At 32.8% G+C, this 16,948-nt stretch overlaps 1 protein-coding gene across 2 annotated transcripts in view; it reads left to right on the top strand.

The window, feature by feature from the left end:
- SUZ12 (SUZ12 polycomb repressive complex 2 subunit) overlaps positions 1-16,457 on the top strand; it is a 40,704-nt gene extending 24,247 nt beyond the window's left edge. For both annotated transcript variants that reach the window (XM_024736840.1, XM_024736830.1), the window contains 9 exons: positions 763-856; positions 5,075-5,180; positions 8,586-8,763; positions 10,223-10,314; positions 10,538-10,681; positions 11,167-11,324; positions 11,707-11,905; positions 12,388-12,467; positions 14,067-16,457. In XM_024736840.1, coding sequence (XP_024592608.1) covers positions 763-856; positions 5,075-5,180; positions 8,586-8,763; positions 10,223-10,314; positions 10,538-10,681; positions 11,167-11,324; positions 11,707-11,905; positions 12,388-12,467; positions 14,067-14,412 — 1,397 coding nt within the window. In that variant the 3' untranslated portion in view covers positions 14,413-16,457. The remainder of the gene's footprint in view (positions 1-762; positions 857-5,074; positions 5,181-8,585; positions 8,764-10,222; positions 10,315-10,537; positions 10,682-11,166; positions 11,325-11,706; positions 11,906-12,387; positions 12,468-14,066) is intronic.
- The last annotated feature ends 491 nt before the right edge of the window (positions 16,458-16,948 follow it).

The following is a 16,948-nucleotide window of genomic DNA, read 5'->3' as shown; positions in this document are numbered from 1 at the left end:
ATATATATATATATATATATAAATAAATAAATACTGGATGGAAAAGACTGGTATTTAAATTAGTCTCTCAGCAAACAATGAATTCACTCCCCCCTCAACATTTTATTGTGAAAAATTTCATACATACAGAACAGACAAAAGAATTTGGTAGTGAACACCTATCTACCCACCACTTAGAGTCTACAGTTAACATTTTATTATACTTACCATACATCTATCCTTGTATCCTCCCAACAGTTCTGAATCCACCTTTGAGGTGATCATTCAAACAACATATAGATGCTGGGGACACAAAGATGATTAAGAAATCCAGTCCCATCTTCCAAAGGCTCATAACCTAGAGTATGGAGATAAACATAAAATATAATTGCAGCTAAATGATATGTGGTATAATAGAGGTATTTGTGAAGTTCAGGGGAGAAGCACCTAGGAAGAAATAATCATTGAGTTTTGAAGTTCCTGGAAAGTAACCATGAATGAGGAGGGCTTTTTTCTCCTTGCCTAGCAATAAAGATCATTCTGAACAGAAAATAATATTTGCAAAATTGTGGGATTAATAATGTCAATGAATATCAAAAAGTAAGGACATACACATAAGGTTGAGACATAAAGTTGAAGAGTGTTTAGATACTATTATATTGTAACTTAAGTTTATTTGTACCTCATTTGGGATAAATGTAGTATGTTATATGAAGGGACTATATATCATAAGTATGTTTTTGCTTGAATATTTGATTCATGAGAAATGTTTGTCAAATTCAGATGTCAATGAAGAACTTCCAGCTAGAAGAAAACGAAATCGTGAAGATGGGGAAAAAACATTTGTTGCACAAATGACAGTATTTGATAAAAACAGGTAATGTTGATGGACAAGCAAGGCTCCCATGTTTTAGAAATGTTTTTATTTTGAAGCAGAATATAGTGGTGATACTGTTTCTTTGCCTTTGTTTCTCTTTATTCTTATGGATGGAAAAAGAAATTTGCAAATACTGAACTTTTCTCTTTATCACGTAGAAAGCAATAAACACATATGAGGAACTATTTGAACGGCTCAGTTAAGATTGTTTATTCAGCTAGTATTTTCTGAGTGTCTCCTCTTTGTCAGACATTGTTTTAGGCGGTGAGAAGGCAACAAAACCCCTGCCCTCATGGAGCTTAACTTCTAGTGGAGGAAACAGACACCACCCCCCAAAATTGTATCAACTGATGTCACTTAGTGGGAATGCTGTGAAGAAGAATAAAGAGAATAAATGGTGGTTTTTGTAGAGAAAGCCTCTGAGAAAAGGTCATATTTGAGCAGAGACCTGAATGAAGTGGGCCCCGTGCAAATCTTGAGATTATGTATTTACTAGAGTTAAGGAAGAAAAGTGTGTGTAATCATCATTGTGTGGCTCTGTGTGCGTTTGGCACAAGGTAGCAAGGAACACTTGGATTTATAATCATCTGCAGTTTTTGTTTGGGAATGAAGCATCTTAGTGCCAGTAAAAGAACCTCTGGGAAGCAAATACAGCATTCTTTTTTGATAGGGTTGGAGGATGAAACCTATAATACATCATGATTTCTTGTCCTAGGCTGCTCACTGGTAGTTAACACAGTTCAGTTAGGTATAGGAGAAAGAGCCAAGAAAAGCAATTAGTGTGTTTCTCCTGCTCTTTAAAAAGTAAATTGTTGCTTTAATGTAATCCACTTATTAGCCACTAGGGTAAAGAAAGGTTATAGGGCTTTTAATGGGAAAGCAAAGGTGATTAGGAATAATGCCATGGATTTTGCTACCATATTGTCTTAGAATATATCACTTAATGTCGCTTAATGTTACCGGCAGAAACCAATATAGTGTTTTTTTTTTAAGTCAGAAATTTGAATGTGGATCAAAAATTTTAATGGAGAACAACAGAAACATATATGCTAGGAGATAGGGGTTGTGTCTGTGGGAGAAGCAGTTAGGCTGTTGTTGCACACTGGGCTTCATCAGTGTTGGTAAATGTTCTATATATTTTAGGCAGCATGAGGGGAGGGGTACATTATATTCTTTTAAGAATTCTTTCTACCTTATATTAACATATTCCTTGTACGTTAAAACAAAAAAAACTGCTTTTTTTAAAAAGTACCAAGAGGAAATCATGGGAGAATTTTCTCCCAACTTCTTTTGAAAATTTCCAAACCTATAAAAAAGTTGAAAGAACAATACAGGTAGTAATTAATACCCATGTACCCTTCACCTAGATTCATCAGTTGTTAACATTTTACCACATTTGCTTTATTTGTGAGTGTATTTTTGTGACAAACCATTTGAGGGTTAGATCATGACACTGGATTTCATTCCTTATTCATAAACACTTCATTCAGCGTATATCTCCTAAGAGCAAGGACATTTCCCTCCATAACCACAGTACGCCTATCATATTCAGGAAATTTAACATGATACAAAAAATAGAATACTCTCTCCCCAGTTTCCTCGATAATGTCCTTTTCTGTTCCCCACTCACCCCAGTCAAGGATTGCGATCTGTCAGTTGCCATATCTATTCAGTCTCCTTCAATTTGGAACAGTTTTCCAGCCTTTTTTTTTTTTTTTTTTTTTTGCCTTTTATAACAACACTTTAAATACAGGCCTGTAGTTTTGCAGAATGTCTTTCAATTTGGACTTTTGTGATTGTTTCTTTATGTTTAGATTCGGGTTAAACATTTTGGGCAGGAACACTAATTGGTGATGTGTTCTTTGTGCACGTCACAGACACAGCTGATATTAGGTTTGATCACTTGGCTAAAGTGGTATTTACCATATTTCTCCATTTTAATGGTCCCTTTTCACTTTAATTAATTAATATGCAACCTCTGTAATAATTAATACATGAAACTGGATAAATGTCCTTTTGCTCCCAAGTCTTTTTTTTTTAACGCAATAGTTTAGCATCCATTGATGATTCTTACTTGAGTAAATTATTCTGTGGCTGTGGCCACATGGTAACTTTCTATCAGTTCTTCCATGTTTGGTCTGTTGGCATTTTTCTGTGAAGAAGAGCGTTCCTTCTCTCAACCTTTTTTTTTTAATCAGTATGGATTAACAAATTCCAGTTTTATTCAGTCTGTTTTAATCTATTGATGTTGCTATTTTAATGCTCAAATTGTCCCAAATTTTGTCAGGAGGAGCCCTTCCAAGCAGGCTCCTAAGTCCGTTTGACTTGTTTTTATTTATTTATTTCCTTGTTTTGTGGAATATTCTAGATAGTCCAGGCTTTACATTCTCCTTTTCCTACCTCTGCTCTGGAATTGGCTATTTCTTCAAAGGGTCATAGTTCCTTTCAGTAGAGGAGAAGTATTTGCCAACCAAGATCTGAGGAGTTAGATGTTATAAAAATTCTTTTTATAATCTCTGAGAAGCTAAAGTCTCCTTAAAGAATGACCAAAATTCAAAAGCCATATTGAAAGAGTATGAAATATGGAGTGAAATAAGAAAACTTCTTCTGAAAACAAAAACGCCATCATAAGCCAAGTCAAAATAAAGCTGACAAGTCAGGAGAAAATTAATTTCAACTCATAATGTATAGATAGATGCCTCATTCCTTTAATATAAAAAGATTATACTAAGTAAAAAGAAAACCACAGGCCAATAGAAGAATGAGGAAGGGATATCATGAAACTGTTTACAAGAAAAGAAAATATATATGGTTTTTAAACAACTAAAAGGTAAAACATCTGAATATAGAAGTACACTGAGATGTCATTTTTTCACTTACCAGTTTGACAGATATCAAAAAACTTGATAAAGCACTGTTGATGAGGCTGTGGGGAAAAAGGGCCTCTTCATACACTACAGGTAGGAGCACATTGGATTGTAGCTATCACGTGTTTCAGCCATAAAATAGAATATTATGTAGTCATGTAAACATGCAGGAGGAAAAAAGTCCTTTCCATTTTAGAAGTATATACTAATGTATTCCCTATTCAAATTAGTAAATAAAATAAAATTATTTTTAGAATTAATATTCTAAAAATATTAAGTTGAACAGCCTTGTTGATATATTATGAAGTAGAATAAATACAGTAGCACAGCATAAAGACAAAAATTCTTAAGGCTCAAAATCATTCGGTGTTAAGAGTCAGACTTTGGAGACAGATTACCTAGATTCTGTTGCTAGCTCTGGCTACTCACTGTGTCATCTTAAGGCAAGTTATTTAACCCTCTCTGTGCCTCAGTTTCTTCTGCACAATGGAGTAATAGCATCTACTTTATAGAGGTGTTGGGAAGATTAAATGAACTCTGTAAAGTCTAAAATAGTGCCTGGCACATAGTAAGCACTCAATAAATGTCAGCTAATACCACCTAACAGAATTTCTCTAAGACTGATGAATAGATGCCAGATTCTTGATATACAATTAATTATTGAGTATGGTTGAAGAATGGTATTTAGGTTAGTAGTGTTTAATTGTATGGAAAAAATAACATAAACTATGTATACACACACAGATATGTACACACACATTAAAACTATACTGTGAGTATGGGTAGAATTTAATCGATTCTTTGATTCAACCAGTATTCCATTTATTCATTCACCTATGAAATGTTTATTGAGCACCTATATGTGCCAGGTGCCCCCCAGGATCTTACAGTTAATTAGTTTACTGTTCAAGTATAAAAGTCAAGAATTCTAGTTCAAGTACTTACAGTAGTTAAAGATAACAGAGACATAATTCTTAGCGGTTCCCTAAGGCAAGTATTGTAACACCGTTGTTACCTTGTTTTTAAAAGTATAAAGCCTGCACACATGCTTTATACTTAACGTTTAAAACTTAGCAAGTTTTAAGACCTTAGGCATATTATACTTTAAGTGTTTAAAGTTACATCTGGGTAGCTACAGTAATGAAATAATTCTCTAGTAATAATTATCAGTACAAATCATTAAAATTTCTTTTGTCAGGAATGGAGTGTAGGTATATTTTTAAGTCTTGTTGGGTATGTAAGCTAGTTTATAAATTTAATAAATGCTTTTTAGTATAAATCTAAAGATGTAGAATTTGTGTACTTACAATAATACTCAGGTTACTTTAAAGTGTATGTGTTTGTCTAACAGGCGCTTACAGCTTTTAGATGGGGAATATGAAGTAGCCATGCAGGAAATGGAAGAATGTCCAATAAGCAAGAAAAGAGCAACATGGGAGACTATTCTTGATGGGAAGGTATGGACTACTTAGAAGACTGAGCACGTTATAGTTATGAACTCCCATTTTTGATTGATGTTTTCTTCCCCAAATGCAAATTCACATTGGAAGGAATTCATGTTGGAAGGAAGAGTCCTTTTTTTTATACTTTGAAAAACACAAGTCAGAATTATCTAGTCAGAGTATTTAATGGAAGGCATCATCCTTGGAACCAGACTGCCAGCTTCAAATCTCCACTCCTAGCTATGTGGCGTCTGGCAAATTACTTAATCCCCTGTGTGTCTCGGTTTTCTCATTTGTGAAACGAGGCACAGAATTGATGGGTTAAATGAAATGATTAAAGATGCTTAGCACCGTGCCTGGCATAAAATAAGTGCTCAATAAATGTTAACTGATATTTTAAATTCCATTCATAGTAACAGCAGGTAACATATGACTAATAAATTTATCAAGAAATCTTCAAATCTTAGATGAAGCAGGCTTAAAATAACTTAGAATTCTAAGAGACTTAAAAAAATAAATAGGCATACATACATTTCTTGGATAGGCAGACTCAGCAGAATACTAATGTCATTTATTTCTAAATATATTAGATCAGTGTACCAGCACAAGCAAAATCCTGATTTTTTTTTAAGCCTTAAAAAATTAGTCTCAAGTTAACCTAGAACAATATGTAATAATACTAAGGGAAATTATGGAAAAGTTTTCTGAGAACCTTTACTTACCAGATAATAGAACATAGTATAAAGTTAAAAGAACTTAAATTTATAGTAAAATCTTAGCAATAGATAAGCACATCACTGAAGCGTAGTCTTGAAATAGTTTCCTGTATATTTTGAATTTAATCTATGATAAAATTGGTGTTAGATCTGTGTGGGAAAGATAAACTGTTCATTATCCATGTGACAGAATTGGTCTCTAGTCTTCTGGAAATAAACTTAGACCTAATAAATTCCAGAAGGCTCATAAATGTAAATGTGAAAATTAACACTATATAACTTCAGAAAAAAATATAGGTGAATATTAATCTTGCTATGAGGAAAAGCCCTTCTAGGTATGCTACAAAAGCTAGAAAGCATAAAATAAAAATGACTAAAGTGAATCATATACTGCACAAATCTAAAGTTAAAAGCAAATGATGGACTGGGGCTAATATTTGTAACATAACAAAAGGCTAATATGAATATGCAGTTAATAAAAACATAAGCAATCTAATTAGAAAAAAAGGGTAAAGAACAGTCTGACAGTTCTTAAAGCAACAAATATAGATGACCAGTAAGCTTTTAAAAAGATATTCAGCCTTACTAGTATTCAAAGATGCAAACAAAATCAGAGATACTACTTTTGACTACTAGTTTGACAACAGTTAAAAAGGGTTGACAGTTTCTAGTTGGAGACGTGAGGACACATGCTCTCAAATAATGCTTTAATGTAAGAATAAGTTGGTATAACCTTATTGGAGGGCAGACTGGCGATACGAATAATAATTTTAATTGTGTATATAATTATTAAGTTTTATGTAACAGTTAATTTTCATTCTACAGTTTTGTCACAAGGTAGTAACTGTTTAACTGAAAAGATGTAGATTACAAGTCTTGCCTGAAAATTTTAAATAGTGAAAAATTGGAAACACCTTAACTCTAAAAAGATAGCCATTGAAAGAACAATACTTTGACAAGAAGATCCCCATGATATTTAATTTTTATATAATAATACATCCACCTTTTATAAAATTAATCATAATAGTGGTTACCTCTAGGTGATGGGATTTTAAATAATTTTTATTTCTTTATACGTATCTACAGTGGTTGAATTTTCTGCAGGTATTTATTATCTTTCTGTTTTAAATTTCTTTTTTCAAGTTTGTTACGTGTATCCATGGGAAAATAAGGATTATTATATGAGTTGTTGGGTTTTCCCAAGAAATTGAGGCAATATGAAATGGGTATCCTTTTAAGTCAGGTCATATAGATTTGCTTCTTTTTAACAGCTCTGTGTTATTCTTTTAAATAATGTCCCATAATTTACTAAACCAGTGTCACGTCAATGGATAATTTGATTATTTTAATTTTTTTTACATTTTCAAAAATGTTCTAGTGAGTATACTTGTATTGGGTCGACCAAAAAGTTCGTTCAGGTTTCTCTGTAAGATCTTAATGGAAAACCCAAACGAACTTTTTGGCCAACCCATACATGTATCTTTTTGCATTGCAAGTATTTTTATAAGATAAATTCCTAGATATGGACTCACTGTGTCAAAATTGGTTTATATGATTACACTTTCACTTCATTCCATCTAAAATTATAGTTTTAAGAGGATTATTTGTAATAAAGATGTAGAAGGAGATTAGACTTGTGTGGCAGTAAAAATAAATAGGAGCCCATTGAAGGTTTCTGCAAAAGGGAATAGCATGAAAGCAGTCTTTCAGAAGATTATTTGGATATGGATTGGGAAGTAAAAATTAGAAGCTGGGAGAGCAGCTAAGATACTGTACTAATAAGATAGTAAAGATCTATACTTGATGATTATGTAAGAAAAGCAGAAGCAAGAATAGGGGTCAAGTGTAATTCTGAAATTTTTAGTTTAGGGTCACTAGTAGACTGATAATGCTTGGAACAAAAATAATTGTGCCTGAGAAGGAAAGAAAAGATAATGCGTTCACGTCTAAAAACATATTTTAGTTCAGGGTGACCTTGATATCCAAGTGGCAGTGTTTAGAGCTCAAGTATAAAGAATGGAGAACCAGTTTGGGATCATCTGTCTAATGGGTAAATCCTTGAGGATGGGTGAAAGACTCAGGCATATGGCTAAATGTTAGCTAGGAATTAAGGAGGCCAAGAGAAGAGTGGTTTTATAAGTGACTAGAGGTGGAGGAGGAAAGCCAAGATAGTTCAGTGTCCTAAAATCCGAAGAAGAGAAGTAAGGGCAGTCAGTGAAGCTGAGAGAAGTCAAGGAAAATTACTAATTGTTTTAATAATCATTCAGTTTACACAAAAAAAGTAATTGGTCATCTAAGAGAGGTTGCAGACCAGCAGGCTTTGGGTATCATAGTTTTTAGTTTTTTGTTTTAATTTTTAAATTACCAACAAATAAAAATTGAAATATTTCTCTTGGAAACTTGGAAAAAGATCTGAAAATCTGGCTGTGTTGGGCTATTGTTTGTATGGGGCAACAATTCAGCAATTGCCAATAAGTAGTCACTCTTGTAGACAATCTGAGCCCTCCAGTACTACAGGCTCTACTGCACTGTACATTATTTTATTTGCCTGGCCATCCATGTAGGCATTTGGGGTTTTTAAGGAAAAATCTCTTAAGTCAAATTCACATTAACATGTCATAATAAATATTTTCTTTTTACTCCTACAATTTCTTTCAGTTCATTATTTGGAATCTTCACTGTTTTCATGTTTTTTCTTTTTAAGAGACTGCCTCCATTTGAAACATTTTCTCAGGGACCTACGTTGCAGTTCACTCTTCGTTGGACAGGAGAGACCAATGATAAATCTACAGCTCCTATCGCCAAACCTCTTGCCACTAGAAATTCAGAGAGTCTCCATCAAGAAAACAAGCCTGGTTCAGTTAAACCTACTCAAACTATTGGTATGAAAACTTTGCTGTCAAAATAATGCTTTACAGAGTTAGGACTTAGGCTTTAGATTAATTAGTTTTTGTTTTGCTCCAGTAATCTTTGGGAAATATTATTTGACTTATTAGGTATATTGTGAAGTAAATTAGGGTTCTCCTATTATTAGTCCTTTATGCATAACCTTTGTGCCAGATGTATGTGGGAATTTGGGGGTTTTTTTGGTTTCTTTAATTTTATAAGTGTGGTATGGTGTATGCCGTATACTATTATAACACCTCCAAATGAGGTTTATAGATAGCCTTATGTCAGTTCAGGGTTTTTCCATTAAATAAATTTGTCTCCATTAAATAAATTAAATAAATAAACTCATGAGAAAATGATTGTTTTTCAGAGCTTTTTAGATGTTGGAATTGCAGCTTTAAAGGGCTTTGGAACTGTATGTTTTTAAAAATTCATATAAAAATTTGTTTATGTTATGGAAGTGACTTCATTATTTCAGAGTGTTTGTACAATTTTAGGGCTGGAAAAGGATCATCATAACCTGAATTTTACCAGGTTAAATTTTGTGGTAAATTTTTAAGAGGAAAAACATTTACAAATTGTAGCAGTTAGCTCTGCTAAGGCCCAGGTTGCAGTATTCTTTCATTTTGTTTATCTGCCTGATAAGAACACTGTCCTTGACCTGAGAGCATCCGTATGTTTTTATCTAAGACTGTTTAAGAAGGCAGAAGGCTTAAGACAGCTGTCTTTGATATATACCACTCATGTCCATTAATTGTGTGCAGGTCACTGTAAGTCAGATTCAAGAGATAAAAGAAATGACCCATGTCAGAGGAAAGATTTCCCAAGTAAATTGTGGTCTGGGCACTTCTCAAAGAATTCTGTGGCCAAGTAGATAAAAGAGTTTCAAAGAAACTGAGAAGAAGAGTTTTATACAAAATTGTACATATGAAATGATTACTTATGTCAGAGGAAATAAAAATCTTTATTTTTAAGTCAGTAAAGTAATACACTGGAATTATTAACAAATTATCTTTTGGATTTGGAATGATCTTAGTGCAATCACTTTAATTTCTGTTAAACCAACACTTAGTGGATATCTGCTCACTGCTGTGCACTGGGAATACAAAGTCCAATCAAAACCATACTCTGACCTCAAAGTGCTGAAAGCATTACAGTGACTACATATAATAATTACTTGGGGTTACTTTTAGAATGTTTTAGGACATTATAGGTGGTTTTTAAAGGAAAAAAAAAATGGCTCCTGCCAATAAAGACCTTACTATCTGATTAGGGTTGCTGATTAAGGGGATTGTTCCCCTGAACATCAGTTGAGGGTGAGAACAAACATTGTATTAAATACCACAAGAAGAATTTTGTGAAACCTTTATTGTTTAATTATTTTCACAAGATGTATTACTTCACTTTTAAGAAGCAACTATTTTCATTAAATATAAAAGTATATGTTTTCAGCTGTTAAAGAATCGTTGACTACAGAGCTGCAAACAAGAAAAGAAAAAGATACTTCAAATGAAAACCGACAAAAATTAAGAATATTTTACCAGGTAAACATAGCTGACCCTTCTTTTTTAAGTAATCACGAGATACCTTTGTTTTGCATATTATATCTGAAATATTTTGGCATATTTAAATAAAAAGAATGCCTCTGACTTGATTTTCCTTTTAAATTGTTTTAACTATTTTTAAAGGTAATATTGAAACAAAATAACTTGAGATATGTAAGTGGAGATTTGCTGTTCTTCTTTTTGTCTTCTGTTATTTTTAAAGTTCCTTTATAACAACAATACAAGACAGCAAACTGAAGCAAGAGATGACCTGCATTGCCCTTGGTGCACTCTGAACTGCCGCAAACTCTACAGCTTGCTCAAACATCTTAAACTCTGCCATAGCAGGTTTATCTTCAACTATGTGGTGAGTGACTTTCATCTTTTCTTACTCATAATATATTATACATTATAATACAATTTGACTTTCAGAAATTGAACTTTGTGCAAAATACCAAAATCTCTACACTGATGGATTGCTTATGCATGAATTAACAGTGAATGAATGATTCGGAGTTTATGTGTATTTGCACAGTACACCTATAATGACTCACATAATCCTCACACCAGCTCTGAATTAAGTGGTAATTTCCTTATCCTTGCTCAGTCAAGAAATCATTTGTACGAAGTTACCAAGCCAGTAAATGGCACAGCCAGGATTATAACACAGATCTTTTTGACTCCAGGTCTTCTGACTTCCTGTTCACCATGCTGGTATGCCTAGCGTATTTTAGTTTTTGAAACATTAAGAGCCCACAAGTACTTTTTAGTTAATTAAGTTGGAAGGATAGGTATTTAAGTTGGGATAATTATTATTTTCTTTTCCTAAACACCTTGCCATTTTTGTTACAGTATCATCCAAAAGGTGCTAGGATAGACGTTTCTATCAACGAGTGTTATGACGGCTCCTATGCAGGAAATCCTCAGGATATTCATCGCCAACCTGGATTTGCTTTTAGTCGCAATGGACCAGTAAAGAGAACACCTATCACACACATTCTTGTGTGCAGGTAGGTAAAAAAGTCATACAACAGAAATTTATTCTGACTTCTATTGATGATGTTGGAGGAATAAAGGGAAGCCAGACAAAGCTACATTTAGGTGGGAATCCTTATTTCAGTATTAGCTAAGTCTCTGGGGTGGTATACTGCTGTGTAACCCTCCCTCGGCTCCTGTTTCTACAGAGGTTTTCTCACTTGCTCCTTACAGCTTTTTCCTGTGTTGTTGATGTTGCTACTGCTCTAGTGGTTATAGGGGGATTCAAGTGTCTCTCAGTGGAAGTTTGTGTGTGCATACCTAGGTAGAAACCTGTGGGAATGGAATGTACTCTATTTGGGGGGTGTGAGCCTTCTCTGTGTTACTTAACATTACATCAACATTGCTTTTCATTAGGCCAAAACGAACAAAAGCAAGCATGTCTGAATTTCTTGAATCTGAAGATGGAGAAGTGGAACAGCAACGAACATACAGTAGTGGACACAATCGCCTGTATTTCCATAGTGATACTTGTTTACCTCTCCGTCCACAAGAAATGGAAGTAGATAGTGAAGATGAAAAAGATCCTGAATGGCTAAGAGAAAAAACTATTACTGTAATTATTGTTGTTGTTGCTGTTATCATCATCATTATCGCTGACAATGACTTTAGAATTTTATGATTAAATGATTTTTGTTTGAAAACTAATAATTGTTTAATATGAATTACATTTTGATTTAGTGTAAAGGAGCTTTTTCTAAATTAAGGAATTCAGGAATCTACAATTTTTATAATTGTGTCATTTTGACAGTAACCAACTAAAGGAAATACAGATTTTCTTCTTGTGATTCTGTATTGTGTTTTTTCATTTTATTTAAAGGTAACTATTGTCATAACATAGAATTTCCCTTTTAAAGTTACTACCTAAATAGATGATTTTAAGAAACATTGCCACTTTGCTATATAAATAAGTTGTGGTGTTTTTAGTTGCAAAAAATTCTATTTTTGACATTCTCACAATTTTTTCTTAGAAATACCAATTATACGTATTCTGTATCTAACAGATATTTTTTCTTTCTCTCTTTTTTCTTTTTAAAGCAAATTGAGGAATTTTCTGATGTTAATGAAGGAGAGAAAGAAGTGATGAAACTCTGGAATCTCCATGTCATGAAGCATGGGTAGGGTATTTCTAAATTCAGATATTCCACTTCCTTTACGTTCTTTTTGTTGCTTCACATTCTATAAATCTGTTAGAATCTTACTTAAAATTCTGTTTAGATATAATTTGTCCTCAATATCCTAATTCAAGTATTATAAAGAAAAAATGGTTATCCTCAAAGAATGTTTAAGGAAGGTGCTAGCTCCATCTAACAGCAGGTTTTTATTTAATGTCCTTTTTAAAAAAAAAAAAAAATCCAATGTTTATTCCTTTTATTGCTAGGGGATACATAAATAATATGCCATGTGCTACACACCTGGAATTCCTGGAAACTATTTATCACACTTATTGCCACAATTTTTAAAAATTGCTTAATTATTCAGAATAAAATATAAGCAGCTTTTCTGATTTCTTATTACCATTTCATAAAGCTCAAGGTAGAACGATCCTTATTTCTTGTGCCTTTGTGGCTGAAGCATTGTTTTTCCTGCAGATCTGCTTCCTTCCCTATGTGAACTATTTACCTGTCAGTACATATATTTTTCTTCTCTACCTTCATTAGTATTAGATCCTCATATAAGGCTTTCTTGTATAGCACAAGCAATGTAAGGTTTTTTCATTTATAGTTAAATGAAATAAGTGGGAGAGGGCACTTTTGTTTTCTTACTCTTGGGGAGTGAAGAGGAGTTGGTACATAACTTCTAGTCCAGATGTCTGGGTGCATGGCCTGTAGCCTTTTTTTTTGTAAACTGCTTTGAGCTAAGAGTAGTCTTCACATTTTTAGTGGGTTGTAAAAAATTAAAAAGAGGAAGACAACAGAGATCATATACGGCTTGCAAAGCCTAAAATATTTACTATCTAGCCTTTTACAGAAAATATTTGCCTGATCCCTGGTCTAGTCACTAAAACTCAGTTATGAGTAAAGTATGTATATGGAGGCTTGCCTGAAATCTGTTTTTCCTTTTGTCCTGATATGCCAGTTTCAAGATAGAATTTTAGTCAGATTACTTAATTGAGTTCTGTTTTAATTCCTGATCGAAATCTGTTAGCATAACAACCACTGGGTTCATGATACACTGGCATTACAGACTGGCAGGTATTTGGTAAACTATTTGGATTTTATCAGATCTGCAGGCAGGCTTTTACAGGCTCTGTTAGTCTCAAGTTTCAGTGGGTAACTGAGCAGCCTTCTTCAATTTTAATTTGCTTCTCTCAAATTTTATTCATTGCTTTCCACCAAAACAATCACACTGTACCACATTTGTTGTGACATCTTCATCTTTTCAGAGGTTTACCATGAACTGAATGTAGAGGAAACACTGCTTCTGATATAGGAAACTGAGAGAATTGTATTATATAGTTAATAAAAGTGGTGCTGGCAAGAGAAAATGTTTTATACTTTTAACTGCTGAGTTCCTGATTTCGTTAGGAAAAACAGAAATGACATCTATTTAAGTTCTGGTTAAATTAAATGTTTAAATTTCTAAGACTGTAAGCTCACTCAGGTGATTGAATCTCAGATTCACTATAGTTCTACTACTTGTTAAGTCATCACTTAACTGCATTTGGATATAGTCTTAATGTTCTGTTGATGTTTTGTGTTGTTTTTATTAAATAGGTTTATTGCTGACAATCAAATGAATCATGCCTGTATGCTGTTTGTAGAAAACTATGGACAGAAAATAATTAAGAAGAATTTATGTCGAAACTTCATGCTTCATCTAGTCAGCATGCATGACTTTAACCTTATTAGCATAATGTCAATAGATAAAGCTGTTACCAAGCTCCGTGAAATGCAACAAAAATTAGAAAAAGGAGAATCTGCTTCCCCTGCAAATGAAGAAATCACTGAAGAACAAAATGGGACAGCAAATGGCTTTAGTGAAATTAACTCAAAAGAGAAAGCTTTGGAAACAGATGGTGTCTCAGGGGTTTCAAAACAGAGCAAAAAACAAAAACTCTGAAAAGGCCTAACCCCATGTTATGGACAAACACTGAAATTTCATTCTAGGGAATTCAGCCTCTAGGAAAGAGTCTTGTTTTTGTTTTTAATCATAAGTTCCAAACAGGCACTGTCAGATGAAGTAAATGATTTCAACAAGGATATTTTTATCAGGGTTCTATTTCACTTCATTATGCAGCATTACATGTATATCAGTTTTATTGATGTCATTAAAACATTCTCAAGTTTGAGCATGAAAAGCAATATTTCAAAGAAAGTATTTTTAACTTCAACAATTGTCTTACGAAATATATTTACTTGATAATCGAGAAATTATTTCATATATTTAAATTACAATGTTTTTTTGCAGTTGTGACTGGCTGTTTTTCTACTTTGTAATTGTGAGACATTTTCTTGGGGAGGGAAAATTGGAATGTGATTCCCTTTTTTAGAAATTGAAGATTTTTGTGAAATTATGTTGCATTATTATTTGCAGTCAAACCTTGATCCTTGATTTTGAAATCATTTATCAATTTGGAATGAAAAATTATGACATAAGATATTTTACATGATGTAAGTTCATTTTACAATTTAAAAATAGCACTTCTTCATCTTACGCCTGTTTGGGAGCATGTTAATTTTTCACATTGTCAATGGTGAAATGTCATGTTGGCTTATAAGGTTACTGACCATCCATTTGTTTTTATGTGGATAATTTTGGTGCATTGCTCACCCAGTATATTTTTTTAAACTTGAACATTTTGCTGGTTTTTTTTGTTTCTTGTTTTTCTTTCCCAATTAGGTAATCACATGGAAAATTCAGCTGTCCATATCTCTTCATTAGGATTGTAAACCAAGGGAAGAAGGAGTTTGAGGTTTTTAAGATGCCACTTTTGAGGGAGGAAATGTTCTTATAAAAATGAACCAGAAAATGCTATAACTTTTTTTTTCTTCACAAGGATGTCTTCGTAATGTATTTCACGATTAGAATATCCAATACAGATAAGCTGACTTGAATCGTTTTGAGCAATTTTGCCCTGTGTTATATGTGTCTTACGCACATATTTGCAGTTGGATTTTCTCCAACAGAAAGTGGTTTCACTACTGGCACATTAACAAGCACCAATAGAGTTTTTGGTCCAACTCCAAGCACTGTGGTTGAGTAACATCACCTCAATTTTTTATTACCCTTAAAGATAAATGCATTTTCATATTCTTTATTTATAAAGAATCAATGCTGCTGTAAATACAGGTATTTTTAATTTTTTTATTTCATTCCACCACCATCAGATGCAGTTCCCTATTTTGTTTAATGAAGGGATATATAAGCTTTCTAATGGTGTCTTCAGAAATTTATAAAATGTAAATACTGATTTGATTGGTCTTTGAGATGTGTTTAACTGTGAGGCTATTTAACTAATAGTGTGGATGTGATTTGTCATCCAGTATTAAGTTCTTAGTCATTGATTTTTGTGTTAAAAAAAAAAAATAGGAAAGAGGGAAACTGCAGCTTTCATTACAGACTCCTTAATTGGTAAGCTCTCCAAATGCTGAGTTACAGTAAACTCTGATTATGCCTCTGGATAGTGGATTTCGAGCATTTTTCTCGGGCTTTAATTTGCTAATAAAGCTGTGCACATATGTAAAAAGAAAAAAAAATAGATTATTTTAGGGGAGATGTAGGTGTAGAATTATTGCTTATGTCATTTCTTAAGCAGTTATGCTCTTAAATGCTTAAAAGAAGGCTAGCATTGTTTGCACAAAAAGTTGGTGATTCCCTCCCCCAAATAGTAATGAAATTACTTCTGTTGAGTAAACTTTTTATGTCATCTTATAATAAAAGCTGAAAAAATCCCTTTGTTTCTATTTATAAAAAAAAAAAATTCTTTTCTATATGTACCCTTGTTAAGAGATTTTGAAGAAATCATGTAAGATGATAAAGCATTTGAATGGTACAGTAGATGTAAAAAAAAAAAATTCAGTTTAAAAGAACGTTTGTTTTTACATTAAATGTTTATTTGAAATCAAATGATTTTGTACATAAAGTTCAATAATATAAAAGCTGTATTCTGTTTTGTTTTTGTTTTTTATTATTATGCATTGTCAATACATCCACAAAAATTTGGGCTCGGCTAAGATAGTAAGGATCCAAAAAAATTACACCCGTCAGAGCTAATAAGAAATTAAGAGAAAAATTAACGTGAAATCCTGCTTTCAGTTCTAGTAACATCAGTTGCAACTAGTATGTTATTATTTATGGTATTACATAAATATTTTAAAATTTATATTCCAGAGTAATGTCAATATTAGTTAACCTAACGTTAATCCATCTTTGGTTTTTTCATTTTCTTTTGAATGAAAAAGAATTTATCGTGGCCTTCAAAAAGCCCATAGGTTAAGAGTGGGATACAAATGATAACGTAAAACAATATATTATATAATAAAATTGTATACTACATTCTGTGAGGTCAATAGTTTGTTGAAATTAACTTAGAAGAGTTGAGGGAAACTTTACAGAAGTGTTGACAAGTCCACTGTGCTTGCTTTATTTACAAGTA

The sequence above is a fragment of the Neophocaena asiaeorientalis genome, unplaced genomic scaffold (genome assembly GCF_003031525.2).
Source record: "Neophocaena asiaeorientalis asiaeorientalis breed wild unplaced genomic scaffold, Neophocaena_asiaeorientalis_V1.1 scaffold129, whole genome shotgun sequence".
Classification (NCBI taxonomy): Eukaryota; Metazoa; Chordata; class Mammalia; order Artiodactyla; family Phocoenidae; genus Neophocaena; species Neophocaena asiaeorientalis.
Note: the sequence above shows the minus strand (reverse complement) of the source record. Positions and strands in the feature narration are given on the sequence as shown.